Raw genomic sequence first — 20,868 nt, forward strand, 5'->3', positions numbered from 1 at the left:
GTATTGATTTGGTGATTTCCACTTTGAAGTTCTCTTTGTTAGTGTAGAGGAATCCAACTGATTTTTGTATGTTTATCTTGTATCCTGATACTTTGCTGAAATCTTCTGTTAGTTCCAATAGTTTTCTTGTGGATTCTTTGGGGTTTTCTGTGTATAAGATCATATCATCTGCAAATAGAGATACTTTTACTTCTTTGCTACCAATTTGGATGCCCTTTGTTTCTTTTTCTAGCCTAATTGCTCTGGCTAGGACCTCCAGCACAACGTTGAATATAAGAGTGGTAAAAAAGGTCTTCCTTGTCTGGTTCCCATTCTCAAGGGGAATGCTTTCAAAGTCTCTCTATTTAGGATGCTGTTGGCTCTTGGCTTTGTATAAATGCCCAAATTTTGTTGAGGAATTTCCCTTCTATACCTATTTTGCTGAGAGTTTTTATCATGAATGGGTATTGGTCTTTGTCAAATACCTTTTATGCATCCATCAATAACATCATGTGGTTCTTTAGTTTTATTAATGTGATGGATTACATTGATTGTTTTTCTAATGTTGAAACATCCCTGCATGCCTGGTATAAATCCCACTTGATCATGGTGAATTATTTTTTTGATATGTTGCTGAATTCTGTTGGCTAGAATTTTGTTGAAGATTTTTTTGTGTCAATGTTCATGAGGGATATTGGTCTGTATTTTTCTTTTTTTGTGGTGTCTTTACCTGGTTTTGGTATCAGGGTTATGCTGGCTTCATAGAATGAGTTTGGGAATGTTCCATCTTTTTCTATGCTCTGAAATACCTTTAGTAGTAGTGGTGTTAACTCTTCTCTGAAAGTTTGGTAGAATTCTCCAGTGAAGCCGTCCGTGCCAGGGCTTTTTTTTCTTGGGAGTTTTTTAATTACCTTTTCGATCTCTTCTTTTGTTATGGGTTTGTTTAGTTGTTCTACCTCTGTTTGTGTTAGTTTAGGTAGGTAATGAGTTTCTAAAATTGTCCATTTCCTCTAGGCCTTCAAATTTGGTAGAGTAAATTTTTCAAAGTATTCTGTTATGATTCTTTTAATTTCTGTTGGGTCTGTTGTGATATCACCCATCTCATTTCTCATACAGGTTATTTGCTTCCTCTCCTGTTTTTCTTCTGTCAGTTTGGCCAGTGGTTTATCAATTTTGTTGATCTTTTCAAAGAACTAGCTTTTGGTCTTGTTAACTCTCTCAATTATTTTTCTATTCTCTATTTCATTTAATTCTGCTCTAATTCTTATTATTTCCTTTCTTCTGGCATCCAACGGCTTCTTTTGCTGCTGTCTTTCTACTTGTTCGAATTGTTGGGTTAATGTTTTGATTTTGGCCTTTTCTTCTTTTTGGATGTGTGCATTTATTGCTATAAACTGACCTCTGAGCACTGCTTTTGCTGTGTCCCAAAGGTTCAGGTAGGATGTGTTTTCATTCTTGTTTGATTCTATGAATTTCTTTATTCCATCCTTAATTTCTCCTGTAACCCAGTAGTTTTTGAGTAAGGTGTTGTTCAGCTTCCACGTATTTAGAAAATAATTTTAAGCTAGATGATTGGGCATACCTTCAGAGATTTGACTTCATATATATTGCAAGTGAAGCCTAAAGACTTTTGATGAAATCTGGTGTCTCTTTGTAGGAGCCCAAGTATGGGAAGAAAGTCTGTGTATTTCAGAAGCTCATGAGATAGTGCTGGGCCTGACCTATAGATTCAGGATTTATTTGCATAAATCTAATGGTAAATGAAAACATGTAAGTGGATGAAATTGTCCCAAGGTGGAGGTCTAGAGAAATCTACGACTAATCCCTGCAGGTCCCCAACAGTTGGGAAGTAGTAGAAGAAGAGTAGCCCCCAGTTTCTTGGGGATGATGATTACAAAATCTAATTTAGGGAAACCCTCAGGCTCATCAGTTGAGGCGGAAACATAGCTTACTTTTTCACAAGGTTTGTTAGAGGATTAAGTGAGACAACATAGACAGAGTACTTGTTACCTGGCACATGGGAAGGACTTCAATAATGCTAGCTACTAGTAGATGGAATTTCTACTCAGTGTTTTTCTTGTGCTATCACTATCATCAGTTTCTAACCCTGTTGCTTTATTTGATTATCTTGTAATATTATATCCAAGGTTGCTTAGAGTGAAATAAGCTTGTTATTGTTTTTAGCTGTCACCCCCGATTCATGGAGACCCCATGTGTATTCCTACATGCTTAAAAATCAGTCAATTTTTAATTTTTTTTTCCCCCAAACTTGACTAACATCTCTCATAATACTAAGAGAAACTAAAGGAATCTGGAACAGGTGGAGAGAAGCTAGAGGTACAGACCAGGCTCCTTGTGTAGCTAATCCGAGACTACAGTCCTGGGCTCCGTACAGCACAGGAAACCAGTTGCCACTCAGTTGGTTCTATCTCATGGCGACCTCATGTATCTCAGAGTAGAACTGTGCTACATAGTGTTTTCAGTGGCTGATTTTTCAGAAGTAGGTCTCCAGGACTTTTTTCCAAGGCACCTCTGGGTGGACATGTTCCAACCTTTCAGTTAGCAGCCAAGCATAGTAACCGTCACCACCTAGGGATGCAACAACACAGGAAGGTATTCTCTATTCCACAACTTGGGATAAAACCTTTCTAGCCCTGATCATCAGGACAATACAATTCTTTCCCTTTAGGTCTCTCTTTTTTTAATATGTTGACATAGGAAATTCACTTCATTGAAAACACTTGATTTTTGCCCTCCCATTTTTGGTAAAGGATTGTTGTTGCTGTTAGATGCCGTCGAGTTGGTTCAGACTATAGCAACCTTATATACAACAGAATGAAGCACTTCCAGGTCCTACACCATCCTCACAGTCATTGTTATGCTTGAGCTCATTGTTGCAGCCACTGTGTCAATCCATCTCACTGAGGGCCTTCCTCTTTTTCACTGACCCTCTACTCTACCAAGCATGATGTCCTTCTCCAGGGACTAGTTTCTCCTAATAACATGTCCAAAGTTTGTGAGACTTAGTCTTGCCATACTTGCTTCTAATGAGCATTCTGGCTGTACTTCTTCCAAGACAGATTTGTTGGTTCTTCTGGCAGTCCATGGTGTATTCAATATTCTTCACCAACAACAGAATTCAAAGGCATCGATTCTTTTTCGGTCTTCCTTATTCATTGTCCAGCTTGCAGATGCATATGAGGCAATTGAAAACACCATGGCTTGGGTCAGGAGCACCTTAATCCTTAAAGTGACATTTTTGCTTTTTAACACTTTAAAGAGGTTGTTTGCAGCAGATTTGCCCAATACAATGTGTCCTTTGATTTCTTGACTGCTGTTTCCATGGGCGTTGATTGTGGGTCCAAGAAAATAAAATCCTTGACGACTTCAGTCTTTTCTCCGTTAATCATAATGTTGCTTATTGGTCCAGTTGTGAGGATTTTTGTTTTCTTTATGTTGAGACATAATCCATACTGAAAGCTCTGATCTTTGATCTTCATCAGTGAGTGCTTTGAGTCCTCTTCACTTTCAGCAAGCAAGGTTATGTCATCTACATATCACAGGTTGTTAATGAGTTTTCCTCCAATCCTGATGCAGTGTTCATCTTGATATAGTTCATCTTCTCTGATTATTTGCTCAGCATACAGTATGGTGAAAAGATACTACCCTGACGCACATCTTTCTTGACTTTAAACCGCGCCATATCCCCTTGTTCTGTTCCAACGACTGCCTCTTGGTCTACCTACAGGTTCCTCATGAGCACAATTAAGTGTTCTGGAATTCCCGTTCTTTGCACTGTTATCCACAATTTGTTATGATCCACACAATTGAATGCCTTTGCATAGTCAATAAAATACAAGTAAACATCTTTCTGGTATTCTTTGCTTTTAGCCAGGATCCATCTGACATCAGCAGTGATATCCCTGGTTCCACTTCCTCTTCTGAATCTGGCTTGAATTTCTGGCAGTTCCCTGTCGATGTATCACTGCACCCGCTTTTGAATGATCTTCAGCAAAATTTTACTTGTGTGTGAAATTAATGATATTGTTTGATAATTTCCGCATTCGGTTGAATCACCTTTCTTTGAAATTGGTACAAATATAAATCTCTTCCAGTTGATTGGCCAGGTAGCTGTCTTCCAAATTTCTTGGCATAGACAAGTGAGCACTTCCAGCACCGCATGTTTATTGAAATATCTCCACTGGTATTCCATCAATTCCTGGAGCCTTGTTTTTCACCAATGCCTTCAGTGCAGCTTAGACTTCTTCCTTCAGTACCATTGGTTCTTGATCATATGCTACCTCCTGAACTGACTGTCAACCAATTCTTTTTGGTACAGTGACTCTTTGTATTCCTTCCATCTTCTTTCAATGCTTCCTGCATCATTTAGGATTTTCCCCATAGAATCCTTCAGTATTGCAACTCGAGGCTTGAATTTTTTTCTTCAGTTCTTTCAGCTTGAGAAATGCCAAGTTGTTCTTCCCTTTTGGTTTTCTATCTCCAGGTCTTTGCACATTTCATTATAATACTTTACTTTGTCTTTTCGAGCTGCTCTTTGGTAAAGGATAGTTGACAAAAATTCATCACCCAGCCTAGAAATAATTAGAAATTAACTTTAAAATCTTCATGAAATTCTAGAATCAGAAGTAGAGAGTTTTTCAGATATAGTATTTTTTTAAGCTTATCAGATTATCGAATATAGTGTCTTATAATTCCTATAAGATCCTCAACTATCGTTTCTCTCTTTTTAAGAGTTTTTTTTTTTTTTTTTGATATTTTAAAATAAACTCTCCAAAGACATGACCATGCCTCTCCAATGACTTTAAATGTAGCTTGTGTGATTGTTTTCTTATTGGATCATCTCCAGAAGTTGTTAAGATATAAGTGGCTTTTACATTTTATAACTTCCGCTTTAGTCTTTCAGAATTTTCTTCATGTTCTCCTAAACTTCTCAAACCTTTCCACTTTTCATGGGAAAAAGGTTTTCAATGTTTTTTCCTATTAAACAATTTGATTTTTTTTTTCCCCTGGAATCTCACATCGATGGTGTATTCTTGGTTCATAAAAAACAGGACTTTCAGTGAAACTAAACTTGTGGGTTGGCTTAGTATTTTGTGAAGGTGTGTATATTCTTTCTTTCCTTATTATTAGTTGATTTTCTTATTATTAGTTGTCTGAGAGATTGAAACATAAAGAGAACATAACTTGAACTAAGCTAAGAAATTAGAAATGAAGCTGAAACTGGACCCTGTGTCTCCTGACTTCTGTTATACTGCACTTTTTTCTGGAAACTAGACAACTTGTGACTTTCATGACCTAGATCATATTGGCTATTGTCCACATTTGATTGTCAAAACTGGGCAAGGTCTATGGAAAACTACAATTGTCTACTCTGTTATTAACTTAATACAAGAATTACTGGAATCTGTATGTATTTTCTCATCTATTTAGTAGGACATGCTATCTCTTATGGTCAAGTTATGGGAAATAAAGTACTTTGCAAACAGGAGATATTAATAGCATTGGTTTTATAGCCCTATAAAACCAGTAGTGATTGGCAATTATAGCATACCTCATCAACCCAAAGGGTAAATTAGAAGCCTAGAAAAACCAATTAAGAGACAAGATGCCTAAGAAAAATGATAATAATAAAATATTTTTTTAAAGAAGAGATGTAAGGCCTAAGAAAAATTGTGGGAAGAATATTATTATATGACTATGATTCTTTATCCCTATAAGGGGAAAAGGTAGTTAGAGATGAGAAGGAAGAAAACAATTAAAATAAACATGAAAAGGAGGGAAGATTTTCCTAAATATTATAGGTGGGTAGTTTTAAATGTCCATCAGTTTTCCTATAAACTCCCCATGTGGAGAGTAGTAGAAAATAGTTTTATATGGAAGGAGATTTTTGTAAAAAAACAAACATTGACATTTTAAAAACCTAAACTTCTTAACTGGAATGACTATTAAAATGCAAAATTAGATGGAACAGAGGCATTTTGGAGATCACATGTTTTGGAAGAAGGTGTCATCAAATCATTGATGCTATCAGTGTTTTTCCTTTTATTCCACCTGGTAGTGCCAAACACATATCCTGTAATGTCAATGACTTTTCCAGCTTCAGCATCTCAAGAACACTTTCCAAAACACTAGTAACAAGTCTACAGTTTTGAATATATAATATGTTGGAATAATACTAACACAAGAAACACAAGCCAAGTGTGTAACTGTGAAACACTTCGTTGTTGTAGTTAGGTGCCGTCAAGTTGATTTCAACTCATAGCAACCGCATGTGACAGAGTAGAACTATTTCATAGGGTTTCCTAAACTGTAATCTTTACAGGAGCAGATTGCCAGGTCTGTCTTTCCCCAGAGCCACTGGATAGGTTTGAACCGCCAATCTTTCGGTTAGCAGTCAAGCACTTAACCGTTGTGCCACCAGAGCTCCTTATGAAGCATGTAGGGGGTGGGAAATCCAAACAGAGCCTTGACAGGATAAGAATGAAACAAATAAGACATGGCTTGGTTTGTCCAAGATGGAAGAAAGAGGCCTTGTGCTGCCCTAATGATGCTTCCCAGAAGATATTTTAAGTCAATAAATACTATCTGGTATCAGTAGTAGGTGTCCAGGATGTACAAACAAGTACACCTTGGCCTCTGTCCTGGAAAAGCTCACAGTCTAACAGGAGAAACTGGCATGGGAAACAAGTGTGATACAGTTTGATATATTATAATACATGTAAGAATAGCATTTTGTGGGTAGCACAGAATAGCTTGTGTCTTAACACAACTGGGATTGAGTATCAGCCACAGAGGAAGTAGACTTTGGCCTGGCCCTTGGAGGATGAATTGAAATTCTAAATGTTCAACAAAATAAGAAAAGCATTTTAATCAAAGGTAAGGACTAAAGAAGGTAAGAAATAAAGAGATACTGGAGTACAAGAGCTGAGATATGTTTAGAAAAAAACAATTGCCATCAGGTTGATTCCAACTCATGGCAACCCCATGTGTGTTAGAGTAGAACTGTACTCCATAGGGTTGATATTTCAAAACAGATCACCAGGCCTTTTTTCCAAGGTGCCTCTGGGTGGTCTCAAACTTCCAAGTTTTTAGTAAGCAGTTGAGCACATTAACTATTGTACCACACAGGGACTCCCTGTATATTTAGAGAATGGTTATTAATCCAGCCTGGCCACAGAGTTGAGGAAGTAGAAAAAGATGAGATGGGAATATGGGACACAAAGAGTTGTCAGAACAATGTAGCTCTCTTAGTATGGTTTACATGATCTGTGTCTTGGTATTTTCCCAGTTGCAAGAATGTGTCTAACCTGGAATTTGTTATTCTTCTCCATCTGGAATTCAGTTTCTTGGCAGAGCCCCAATGTGGATGATGAACAAAAATGGTCTAAGAAAAGCTTGCAATCTGCTCTATACCCATACAGTCTTATGTTGCTTATAATGCTAAGAATGTATACTACTGAGTGCTTGATAAACATCTGTTAAAAACTATAATAAGGAATCATATGCACATGCACACACAAAATTGAAAAAACTTTCATTGGTTTTTGAACATTCAAGTTTACCTGGATTGTTGCAACTCTAAAAATATCTTCACTTGAATGTTGTTGATATATTTCTTTGGCCCTTTTTTCTTTTTCCACAGGATTGAAAAAACGTACAAGGAAGGCCTTTGGAATACGGAAGAAAGAAAAGGACACTGATTCTACGTACGTACTTTAAAAATTTGCCTCCTCAAAGAAACTATTTGAATAAGAGATGTCACTGTTACTTTAAATTTTCCACAGAATTTTCTTGGATATCCTGTACTGTTTGGTTGCTCTCCCCATTTCTGGGTAAATTGTAATTACTGGGCATAAACAGTTCTTAGTTTTATGCTATGGAGATGAAGACTTTTCATCACATGTTCAATTTTTCATCATTCCTTATTTCTCAATAGCATGATAGCCACACTTCCCATCAGTCCTGGGAGGAGGGAAGGGTGATTGTTACTTTTGTGGGCAACTAAAAACATGTATTTCCACCTTGAGGGTTGACCCTAAACTGAACTGAAAAAACAAATACCTGTTGAGATAGATTATGCCTAACCAGAAACAGAAAGATAGTCTAGGTAACATACCAGATCTCTTACTTGAGATGCCAAGATTTTATATAAACACAATTGTAAATCAGCTAACAGAATTCACAAGAATGAAGATTTGGCTGCTAATAAGCAACCAATGCCAGAAACAACAGGGTGGATACTTTTACATGTTTAAATTATCACACTCAAGAGAGTCAATTGCCCATGGACACTAACGGACCCCTTCTGAAAATGTTCAAGCATGTAACAATTTCATTCCACTTCTTAGACCGTCTTGGATCCTCTTTCAGAAGTATTTAGCACTAAGCCAAAAACTCAGGTGCCTTTTCGATCCAGGCTGGTAACTTAAATACATGAGCAGTCCAGGAATTTGGGATTCCAGCCCAAGGCCTGGATCAAGATGGCACCACTCCTCAGCTCCAGCTGGTTTTAACCATGTGAAAATGCAGATCTGATGTGGTCCACTGTATATCAGAACTGAGTTGATTAAACCTCTCATTTGACTAGGGTCCCTGAAAGAAGTTAGGAAATGGGGAAATCAATAGTTGTTTGGGCACAGGTGAAAAGGAAGAGGGCTACATTTATTCTCACCTTTAGTTCTTCATTCTGTACATTTTTATTATGTAAAAATTTTATTACAAGGTGCTGACTATTGTCCTGTTTCCTTGTCCTCCAAGAATTTATTTAAAAATTCACGGGATGAAATATCTACCATATTAATTAAAATATCTTTCATACAATTAAATGAGATAACATTTAAAATGCCTCTTGTGGTACCATAGAGCCCAGGAGGCACAGTGGTTAAGATGAGGCAGCTGCTAACTGAAAGGTTGGCATTTCGAACTCACCAGTGACTCCATGGTAGAAAAGATTACAGCCTAGGAAACCCTATGGGGCAGTTCTACTCTGTCACACTGGTTGCTGTGAGGCAGAATCCACTTGACAGTACACAACAACAAGAAGTATAGTACCTAGTACTCAGTAAATGCTGCATAAATGGTAGCTTCTACAACCCTTATTATTACTGATACAAAGTAATGTATGGTAAGTTCCTTATGAGTAATTAAAAATGAAATTTCACGGGAGCTTGAGGATGGGAAAGCTCATATTTGGACAGATCATCAGGGAAGCTTCAGGGAGGGAGGAACCTTGAATTTGATCTTTAAGAGGATAAGGACATGCATTTCATGCTAAGGCAACAACAAAAGCAAAATCAGAGAGGTGGAAAAATCCAGTGGGCATTCAGGACAAGATAAATGGGCAGTGTGTCTACCTGTTGGCTACAGGTAAAGGTGATAATGGAAAGCAAGGCTGAAAAGGAGGTCAGGACCAGATGGGAAGGACTTCATTGCCAGGCTGAGGTTTCTGGTCTTCCTTCCTTCGGTAGTGGGCAGTCTTAAAGCCTCAAAGACTGTTAAGCAAAGGAGTGTAAGGAATTGGGGGAAAAGTTACTTTCTATGTAGATACCAAATGTTAAGTCTCCTGTTATCACATTTTCATTGTGTTTTTTCTTTTGGTAAATAATTATTTCATGGAATACATTTATTGTAGTCCTGCAAAATTTTCTAAATGACTGAATTAAGAATATTTTCTGAGGATGGTATAATTCACACTGTTTCTTAAGAAATTGCCATTCTCTAGACATTACCTACCAAGAATTGGTGGTGGTTTTTCGCTGGAGTCAAAAGACCTGGGCTGTAGTCTCAGTTCTGCCAGTGGCTCCGTGGCCTTGGGAATTGCATGTTCCTTTGCTGGGCCTCAGTTTTCTCATCTGTGAAAGTGAAAATTTACACTAGATGGAACTAATTTCCCTAAAGTGCCAGACACGGTACTGGACAGTCATCGGCAACATCTGTTGACGCCTACAATGTGCCAGGTATTGTATGTGGCACTATTAGACACAGCTCAGGAGAGCATCATTAGCAGAGACCAAATCCATTGTTTTACGAAGACAATGTCTTTAACTGACTGCACATAATCTCTGATGTGTGAAGATTGTTGAAAAGGGGAAAGAAAAAACAATCCTTCTAGAAGGGGAAGGGAAAAGAGGTTAAACAACCTCCCCAGGGCTTGCTGAGCTAATTTGCATGTGGCCAAAGAACTGCTCCTCCATCCCCACTTCTAAAGATATGAAAAAAGGTAAGTTGTTCCTCATGGCTTTGGGTATATGCCCAAAAGCTCTGAGGAACTCTAATGGGGCATTTGCTTGTAGAATCCCAACTCCTCCTTCTTACCATCTGAGTACCCCCAAGTTACTTATCTGATGGCAAATTGGCTCTAGACCGTTTCCACCATCAGTGGATGGTTGGCGGACAAGCAGTTTAGTATAAGCCTTTGTTTTTCGTGAACTTCTGCTCTGTAATTGGGCTATATATCATTCTTGCAAAAGGAATCAGAAGATGCTGTGGCAATTTGCTGCCCCTTCAGCTTTAGCTAATGCTCATGTTAAGCAGGGATCACTGAAACCTCGTTGATGGAAACTGTTTTCGAGACTGTTACAACTGGTTCACGGTTGCTAAGAAACCTACTTGGCTAGACTCCAGCACCAACTCCAGATGACTGAACCTCCCTTGATAAAGAGTAGGGTTAGGACCAGAGCTTCCTGATTTAATCATTATTACAGTGGCTGATAAACAGGGGAAGAGTGACAGGCCTTGTGCAGGGTATTTTGTATGCACTGATATCCTTTTTAATCATCACACTAACTCAATAAGATTAGTAGTAATATCTCAGTTTTAGACAGGAGAAATCATTACCAAAAATGGTTAAGTAACTCACTGAAGGCTACCAAGAAAATAAGACTTGGAGCCGGTATTCTAGTCCAGAGTCTATTGCCTATGTTTTATCACCCAGAAATGAAAAGTGTAGATGGGCAAACTTATAGTCCAGGCAAATAGGAGGGGAAAAGAGAAAAGGTAGTAGAGTTACAAGAGGTAGCTGAAACTTAAAAAAACAGAGGCAAAACTTCCATGGTAGGTGACCAATTTTAAATTAGAAGACAGTAGATAGAATGTGTATGCTCTTAAAAAGGAAAAAAAAATCTTTTAAAATAAAATGTAAACCTAAATGAGTTAATAAAATGAATATAGAACACATGCTCAAGTGTCTACAGCTGCTAAAATCTCCCCACTACCCAGTCTTAGGTCAGATTATATAGTAATTATTATTTTAGGTGACAAAGAGTATTGACTATGTAATAGGAACTAGTCTAGGCTCTTTATTTATATTAACTAATCCTCCAACAATCCTACTGGGTGTATGTTACTATCATTGATATTTTATAAATGAGGAAACTGAGGCACAAAAAGTGAAGTAACTTGCCCAAGGTTATGCAACTAGGAAACCTAAGTTGACTGAACCCAGGTAGCCTGGTACTAGAGCCAGTACTCTTCATTGTCCTGCTTAATATTACTGTACTAGGAAACACCAGATCCATTTCCATCAGTGGATCAGACAAAGGATCAGAATGGCACCCCAATGCTGTTAACTACAGCTTTTCTGATTAAAATTTTTGAAATACCATCCTAATAGCTGCAATGCGCATGAGATCAATTGACCTTCCATTAAGATGACCTATGGATATGCTCTTATACCTGGACCAACTGTGGGCAACACAGCAGCCAAGCCAGTCTCCAGACCCTTCTCTTCTCCACATCTATTGCTTGCTGTCCCTGAGGCACTCCCACATCGGCTGGTGCCTCTGAACATACCCTAACCAAAAGTTACTACAATGACCTCTTCTCTCAACTTCTTTAACAAGGCTTGAAATCCTAGTAAAAACTCCTCATTTTTTTGTAGCATGTAGATAAGAGAAGGAAAGTTGGTTTCAGTGAGTGTGGGTTGGTACCTGTCCATGCTTTCCTACCAGCCTGGGCTTACTATACCCATGATAACCCACTGGATTTTGATGAGCATGTCTTGTTTACTATTTCTATCACCTACTCTTAGCCCATTGCCTGGCTCATTATAAGCCCTCAATATTTGTTGAATTAATTGTGACTCTGTTGTCTGTTGAGACTTTTCTATTCTTCTATTTTAGTTGAGATTTCTTTGAACAATCTAATTTCTATGACCAGGGAATACCCAAAGTCTCCAAGATTTCTGCCAACTCCCATGATTTTTCAGTCTCAGGAACCTCTGCTTCTAGCCCCTGCCGATATCACTGATGTAAACACAGAACTCAGTCTCTTCTTGGGTTATCATGAGAAACGTGCTCCAGTCAAGGGTTTTGTATTACAAGTAGATTATGTTTCTCATTTTGGAGGTGGTGTTGGTAGGAAAGAGGAATCACATCTTGGAGTCCAAGCAGTGTCCCACCTCTGCATTCCCCATTCTCTTTCTAAATAGAGATAGATAGAGAGATAGATAGAAATGATATACATGGAGATAGAGATCCTCTCATCTGCCCTAATCCCATAAAGCAATAAAGAATTTCCTTACTTGGACCCACCTCCTAAAGACCTTTTGCAACCAAACTCCTCAGGATTTCATGGTCTACCCAAGCACTTGTTAAGGTTTTCTTCCAAACAATGTAGATTGAGATCCCTTTCTAAGCACAATTCTGGCCCCCATGTTAATGGAATAACATTTGTCTAACTCCTAATCAAGTGGATGAAAATAGGATGTTATACAGTTATAGTGACTGCCCTCTCTCCTCTCCCTTCACCTGGTTCATCCAGCTCAGTTTCCCAAAACAACAATAATACCCCTCCTATATTGCTATAAATGTCAATGTGGCTGCAAGTGCACAATTTTTTATTCCTAAGGAAGAGACACTATGATAAGAGAACAAAGATTATAATAAACTAACATTTTTGAGTACTTACTTTAACAAACAGAAGTGTATTCTCTCACAGCCTGGGAGGCTAGAAGTCCGAATTCAGGGAGCCAGCTCCAGGGGAAGGCGTTCTCTATCAGATCTGGGGGAAGGTCCTTGTCATCAGTCTTCCCCTGGTTCTAGGAATTTCTCAGTGCAGGGACCCTGAGTCCAAAGGACGCACTCCACTCATGGCTCTTCTTGCTTGGTGGTAATGAGGTCCTTCTTCTCTCTGCTCGCTTCCCTCTTTTGTATCTCAAAAGAGATTAGCTCAAGATACAACCTAATCCTGTAGATTGTGTCCTGCCTCATTAACATAACTGCCTCTAATCCTGCCTCATTAATATCACAGAGGTAGGATTTACAACATATAGGAAAATTACATCAGGTCACAAAATGGTGGACAACCACACAATATTGGGAATTGTGACCTAGCCAAGTTGATACACATTTTGGGGGGACACAATACGATCCATACCAGCTGCTTTATTGAAACTGATTTAGGTTAAGTAACTTGTTGAAGGTCACAGAGCTAATAAGTGGTGGAATCCAGACTCATCTTATTGCAACGCCCTGACTCTTAGCCACTGCAGCATAGTGCCGCCGTAGAATAGCTTCCCTGGACTTTAGTCAGCAGTGTCAGCCATTCAGCAAAACATTGCCTTCCGTTTCCTGCTTTCATATAATCAAAGGAGACAGTAAATTCAGAAATATTGAAGAAAGTACAGATCTTCAAAATAAGTTGAAAAATGCCATAGAAGTTTCTTCTTATAAGAGGAAACTCAAGACCATTCTCAGGGGAAAAGATGAGAGCAACTCAGTTTACATTCCTTGTGGTAGTGTTAAATGGAGCCAGCTGAACTGGGACAGACTCGCTAATGAGTTCTTCTTTCCAAAGTGGACCAAGTCATTGCACAAGCAACTTGTGCTTTTTGAACTTCAGCTTTTGATGACCATCTACCTCCCACACACATACATACACCCCACACTCAAACATCACTCTCAACCAAATTGGTTTGATTTCGTTTTCATTAGCCTGGTTTATTGGGGGGATAGAGCATAAGGGGAGTATAGTTAATGATTCCTATTATTGTACTTTAGTCTGCATATCAAAAATAATTCATTTTTTCTAATGGCTACTGATTTCTTTTTGTTACAGAGGTTCACCAGACAGAGACGGAATTGTAAGTATTTAAATAATTTTAGTAGGTTTACACATGGGTGTATGCTATTTTTAAATTTTTTGAAGTCCCACTTTTTTCTGTAGGGAAAAAAAGTTTGAATGACTTTTTAGACTGCTTGTTGTTGTAATTTTCTATAGTAATTGCATGGGAAATAAATGCAGTATTGGTCAAATTAGATTTATATATTGCATTCACATAAAACTCTTCCCCAGAGTAGGCAAGCAAAACAATCATCAGTATGGTGGGTCAGAAGCCAGACAGTTCATGCAGGGCTGCTACCATCAACTGTGATTTCATTTTCAGTTTAATAATGTAAAAGCTCATTACGTGAGAATGTTTTTCTCTAACAGAGGCCACGGAGTCATAATGGAGCTGAGATCCAATAAAATTGGAAGAAGCCTTTCCCTTTTAGTAATGGAGCTGCAGATACATTCTCTATATTAAATTCAAAAGTAGGGAATGATCTGGAAACCACTTATGCCTGAATTTTCAGCCTGAAGGAGGAAAATGTTGCCACTGGGTTTAGATTTAACAGTACCTCTGACTCCTTGCTGGCCACCAGATTTCTTGCTTTTTAAAGAAGTCTGTGGAGCCTGGGCTTGGATTTATCCGGGTTGTGCTTATGGGAGTCTGCACCAACTTCTAAAATGACTCCCTTCAAATCTAAATCAGATGCCTATTCAGAAGGTTCAAAAGAACAGCTGTTATTGAAAAAAAGAAGAAAAAAATGGGCTCACATAAGGCTCATTGGGCTGGAGTGGGAACTAAAATAAGCCTGGAGGTTAAAAATATTTTTTGGAACATTACCCTTTATAATATTATACCTAAATTGGATGTTAATTGCCACTACAGCAGGAGTTTTTCTCCCACACTTGACTCAAGGTTCTTAGCTTTGGGGTGCCTTTTGCATTCATGTAGTTCTCATCATGAAATGTTAAGAAAATAGACTGAAATTCATTGGACCTTGGGTAACACTGTAATCAAGGCTCTATTCAGCAGGGGAAAAAAAAGACCCAGAAGACTCACCTTCTCCTCACCTCTTGCTTCTGGCTCAGAGCCCTCTTCTTAACTGTGTCTCAGGTACTCTATGCTTCTGTGTCTTCTCTCTGCCTCTGTCTTGGTCCCCTCCCTGTATTCTCTTGTCTCCTCCATTCTGACCTTTGCAAAGCTTTATTAGCGATTCTCTGCTTTCTGTCTCCGCTGCTCCCAGGCTGAGTGCTGTTTCTTGCTTCTCTCCCTCTGCCATCCCCATCCTTCTCTGAACCCCCTCCCCACTTGGCTCATTGTCTCTGAGGCTCCATTGCTAATTCACTGTTCTCTGCTTCTCTGGGGACCACCAGTTTAAATCTCTGGGTAGAATATGTGCCACAGAGCCTGGGTCAATGACTGGCATATAACAGGCAACCATGAGTATTTGCTGCATGAATGACCCCAGCAGTGATTCTGAAGGTTTGTACATCCTAGGTCAAGACTTCATGCACCAGTTCCCTGAATCCTCCTTTACCTTCACGATTTTAAGGCATATAGTCATTTACTAGCAGTTCTACCCTCCTTGTCATTTAATTGGCAATGCCATAAATATTACTGGTCTTGATTATTAGGAGAGAGGAATTCTTTAACTCTGATTTCTCAAGAAATAAATACAAACCTGTTTTGAAATAGGTGATATTTGAAATAAATCCATTTTCTGAGAAACAGTGTGTACAGCTTCGTAGATCATTGGAAATTATTAGTCAGCTGCTAGTTTTACCATTTGGAAACGTTCCCCAGTTTTTTCCCCCCATTTACTATTGTCACCAAATTTTGAGAGCTCCTTATCCTACCAGTACTATATGAGTCCCAGTTTCTGTTTACATTCCATCCTTAAAGATGTCAACCTGAATTTCTTTGAAACTCAAACTGATTTCTTTAAGACTCTGTGTCTGTGGACCCAAGCCACTTTGGTGTGGGTAGTTGAGCTTCCAAATTCTTTCCTTTTGAATGTCTACAGTTGATATTTATGCGTTGACTAGTATGGTCCCACGAGCTACCAGTAGTGGTGCACCCACTTGATATTTATAAACTACTTTGTAAATGCAGAGCCTAGACAATAGCCTAATGTCCTGGTGTCTTATTTAATTTTGGCTTCTCAAAATACAATGAAGCCCTTCTCTGGGGACAGTGCCTTTGATTTTTACTCTATAGAGGCTTCTTGGCAGTGCTACATGTATGGCGGTTGGTTTGCCTTGCTCACTGCTGGCTGGGTGTACCTGTCGCTGGCAGAGCTGGTGATCATGATGTCTGAGCCATCAGCTGTGTGCAACAACGCATTCTAGCCCAGACAAACACTAATTTGTGCAGAGTAAAGCGTAACTTTTTCCTAAGCAGTTCAGATTTATATCTAAGATTGGGAAGATTGGGGGTTCTAGCCATTGCTGTGAGGGGATCTGCTCTGCTCCTCCTGAACAGGTGTGCAGGAAAGGGTGCAGAGAAGGAACTATCAGCCGCATGTGCTATACGTATTGGTGGCCTCAGGAAGGCTTTGTTCCAGGGAAAAAGATGGTGGAGCTAGACTTTCACACTTAGATTAGAAATACAGTTGTTTTATTCAGTCTTTTCTGGTGTGTCCTGGTGTCTGTTCTCTACCTATAAATTAAGTGCTGGCTGAATGAGGAATAGATTCATGTGGTCCCTAGTGCCTGGGACGCATCTTCCTACTTCTCCCTTCTTGTACTGGCCTAGCCAAGCTGGCCTGCTGAATAGAGCCTCATTATGGGCCCCAAAGTCCACTCTACTTAAGGAATCCTGCCAAGATTGGTAGGCCCTACAATTTGGCCTAGAAATTGTTTCTTCTATGATATGTTTGCTGACTCCATGTGATTCTTTATATGTGTCTTGAAGAACAAACAGATCCTTTAACAACTTTTTTCTACATTAAAACAATCAATTCCAGCAGCCCAGCCCACATGAACCACCCTACAATAACAAAGCAGAGTGTGCGCGTGAAGGAGGAAAAAAAGTTTCGGTAAGGAAACAGATTTTAGTTTAAAATTTCCAAGGGGTTGTAGAAAAAGTGAGTAAAATCCCAACTCGAAATTTGGAAGAAAAATAAAGTAGCTTTATTTACTCCATTTAAGAAGACTTTCCTAGATATTCCCAAATTACTTACTGAATACCTGGAGCCAATTTTTAAACCAATCGTATAGACTATGTATTGACATCCGAGTATACTTTTATAAAGAGTTATCAGGCATAAAAGATGTGTGTGTCCTAGACAAAGGACAGTGATTCAAATTTTAAAAAAAAGCATGCTATCTATAAAGAAGCTTTTGGCTGTAATACAAACATCACTCTGCAAATTGAATTAATAGTTTGTTAGGTTAAGTGCCATCTCATTAATGTCAGGAACCTGCAGGCTTGGTCTGTGGGAACCAGTGTACTTAACTAAAGGATGTCAAGCCAAGGATGCTGATCCCAGGCCAGCCTATGCAAACATCTCTAGCTGTGTGGTCCAATATGGTAGCCACATGTGGCTATTTAAATTTAATAAAAATTCAGTTCCTCAGTCACACTTGCCACATTTCAAATGCTCAATAGCCACTTGTGAATAATGGCTCCTACATTGGACAGAACACATGTAGAATATTTCCATCTTCACAGACAGTTCTATTGGACAATACTGTTATATAAGATTACTTACAAAGTGGATCAGCTCTACCTCAGTGATAAAAAATATAGTATTGAGGCAGTACAATGTGTGTTTCTAATACTTCTCACCCAAGGATTACTGTGTGGTCATGAGCTAACCTTGGGAAAAGGGAACATTCACAATGGAAATTGCAAATTTTGATGGAAGTACGATTGAACACAATTGTTGTTATATTAATAATTTAGCCCATCATGTTTGGTCAGATAATAAGCCTGACCAAAGTAAAATACCTATTAAAACAAGATGGACACCACTGTGAGTCTCAATTATCTTTAAATAACAGTCACGTATTCAAGTTATAAAATTATTTATGCTAAGTGTAGAAATTTTAGAAAATACAGAAAAGAAAAAAGTAAAAATATGCATAACCCTAACTCCAAGAGAAAAATCACCCTTTATTTATTGTTGAATAGCCAATAATGCTTTCACTATTTAGCCTAGTTTTTAAGTGATGCTTCTCTACTTGGTTTATACCCTCCCTTGCTTCTTCAAAGTTTTCAATTTGAAAATCAATAAAGCCATTCCCTTCACTATTACCACTTCCATAAGTTGTACTTTGCTTACAGAGTTAAACTATGAGAATTGCTTTTGCTTCTGTTTTTTGTGGGGGTTGATCTGAAGAATTTCAGCCAGGCTCTGGCTAGCTTTAGCTTGATAATTTTCACTTGTAAAAGCTAAAGATATTTTTAAGAATCCACTGGCATGAATGAAGCCAAATTGCTAATTCCTCTACTAAAGCCAGATGTGTGTGTATATATGTATGTGTGTTGTACATCTGCCCAAAAGAATGTATTGTTATAATTTGGTGTTTGTGTTTACTTTTTTTTTTTTTAATGTTCCTATTTTTAAAGGAAAAAAAAATTTTATAGGTTTTGCTTTCTCTTCATCTCAATCTTCCATTGGTTTCCATGGAAACTAGGAAGTTTTCACTCAGCCCAGATCTAGAAAATTCAGAAATTTTTTATCCAAAATGTCGGATATGTGTTGTCAGGAAGAAAAAAAGAATATGTATATACATAAGTTTGTTCAGCTGCATATATAAGCTGCCTTAGTTTTGAAGAGCTTTGGTTATAGAGATGAGATTATCATGGAAGCAAACTCTACAACTTTAAAAATTTTAAACTCAGCAATTTACCTAATCTCTTTGGTATTTAAATAACAGTCTAAAAACCTCCTCTGTAATGAGGAATTATTTAAGAATTAATAGGTATATTAATAGCAGTAGTTACTGATCACAAAACTCATAAGCTCAGTTCTTTGGAATCAACCTAGTCCATTTGATTTTTCATTATTAAAAATTAAATATCTATATATTAAACTTGTTTATTATTTGTGCTTTTTAAGAAGAATTTGGGGCGTTTTTCAAAGAATACATATGCAGACAGATTGGTAAAGAAAGAATAAAAAAGAAAGCAAATATGACAGAAAGAAAATAGGAAACATGGCCACTCCCCAGGGGAGAGAAGTTTTTTTTGTGTGTGTATGTTTGTGTTTTTTGTTTTTTGTTTTCATATTATTAGGTGGCACGTTATTTAGTTAACCTAGCTTCAGTGTGCAGGTACAGAGTTGATGTGGCTGGTTTTAAAAACAACCTTTATTCAAAGTGAAAAAGAATAACACCGAAGCACTTATTCAATGACAGCAATTCTATGGGCTGAGTATATAATCTTTGGAGCAGGACTAGTGTGGGAAAGGCACAGGCCCTGTGTCTCTCGGTGCTGGACTGTGGAGGCAAAGTTCTTGTACTTACAAGCTCTAGTGCAGTGTAGTATAGAGGAAGCAAGAAGACATAGACACGTTATCTATCCCTTGTGTACTATCTTACCTGGCTAAACCACTGCCAGTTCTTAGAATGTCCAGTCAACATTCAGTAAATGTTAGTCAATGATTATGTTTACTCTGGGTTACCTCCAATTTGGTTATCTAGTGATCTTATACCTATTTGTCAAATTGGGTGTTAACTATTCACATTGTCGTTCAAGTGGCCTTTACCTGTGATTGCGGAATTAGAGGTCGTGTCCTCAAGCCTCATGCCTCACCATTTGATATGTGCTGCTCTAAGTTCTGCTATGCTTAGCGACACACCATTGCTCTATGTGCTAAATACAGGAATGTTGTTGGATGAACTCCCATTATCAACCTGATCTGTGTTTTTGTCCTTTGCTCACAAAAAGTAGAGAATCTTAGTCACTGCTATTTGGGTCATACCACATCCTTATTCAAGTGCTGTGGCCATATGTCAGGGTTATACTGGAGGCTAAAATGGAAATTTAAAATAATCTAGAGAGAATAATGTGAGATCATTTCAGCTTGTAAAGCGTGTGTTCACGGAGGCATAGGACACATGGATAACTGAAATACACAATTAATCACTAAGCCCTATTTTAATAACTTGATAAGAAAAGCCACTAGAAAATAATATCAACACTATTTTTAACAACTAAGAGTTGAATTAACTAATCTGGGGCTTATTTCCTGTATATTCTATCAAAGAGGTGGTTAGGAAAAAATCGAGTCAGTGTCAGAAAAGCTAAAAGAAGATTAGTGAGTGACGTGAATGAATACTCTTTGGATATGGTGGAACAAATGTAATAGAAAAGCAACATGGAAGTCAAAATATTTCCATTTTTTAAAAAAGATCTGGTTATATCACATGAAGGTATAAAGCATTAAATTGTAATATAGGTGTTGCTAATTTTTCAGTTATTGAATTAAATTTGAACAATTAGTTGTTAATATCCCTATCTTTAGTTATCCTCCAGTCTTTTGTGAAGTAAACATGTACGTTCTTTTATGTAGCACCATGATAGCTAACTCTACCATTCATTTGCACCACTGTGGTTCCGTAATAGGCTCCTCTAATTTGTTTTTTCAGTGCTGGATTCTGAGAGTGCTTGCTAAATACAGATAAGAGTTAAGTGTCCTTTGTTCATTTTTCATTTAAATGTTTGCCCTCTAAATTTATTTTCAAATTTATTACAGAAGAAAAGCAATGGGGCACCAAATGGATTTTATGCAGAAATTGATTGGGAAAGATACGTGAGTATCAGAAGTTTTTTTTTGTTTTGTTTTTTTCTTTATTAAGTATTTCACACCTTAA

The 20,868-nt window shown here is 38.0% G+C and overlaps 1 protein-coding gene across 5 annotated transcripts in view; it reads left to right on the plus strand.

Annotated features, from left to right (window-relative positions):
* Window positions 1-20,868, plus strand: part of SGIP1 (SH3GL interacting endocytic adaptor 1) — a 266,382-nt gene that overhangs the window by 113,607 nt on the left and 131,907 nt on the right. For 3 of the 5 annotated variants that reach the window (XM_012555361.1, XM_012555357.2, XM_012555353.2), the window contains 3 exons: window positions 7,643-7,706; window positions 14,056-14,080; window positions 20,751-20,807. In XM_012555361.1, the coding sequence (XP_012410815.1) occupies window positions 7,643-7,706; window positions 14,056-14,080; window positions 20,751-20,807 (146 nt within the window). Of the gene's footprint in view, window positions 1-7,642; window positions 7,707-14,055; window positions 14,081-17,012; window positions 17,085-20,750; window positions 20,808-20,868 lie in introns of all 5 variants that reach the window. The other 2 variants (XM_004369029.3, XM_012555367.2) reach the window with 2 other exon arrangements.

The sequence above is a fragment of the Trichechus manatus genome, unplaced genomic scaffold, assembly GCF_000243295.1.
Source record: "Trichechus manatus latirostris isolate Lorelei unplaced genomic scaffold, TriManLat1.0 scaffold00003, whole genome shotgun sequence".
In the NCBI taxonomy this organism is placed as follows: Eukaryota; Metazoa; Chordata; class Mammalia; order Sirenia; family Trichechidae; genus Trichechus; species Trichechus manatus.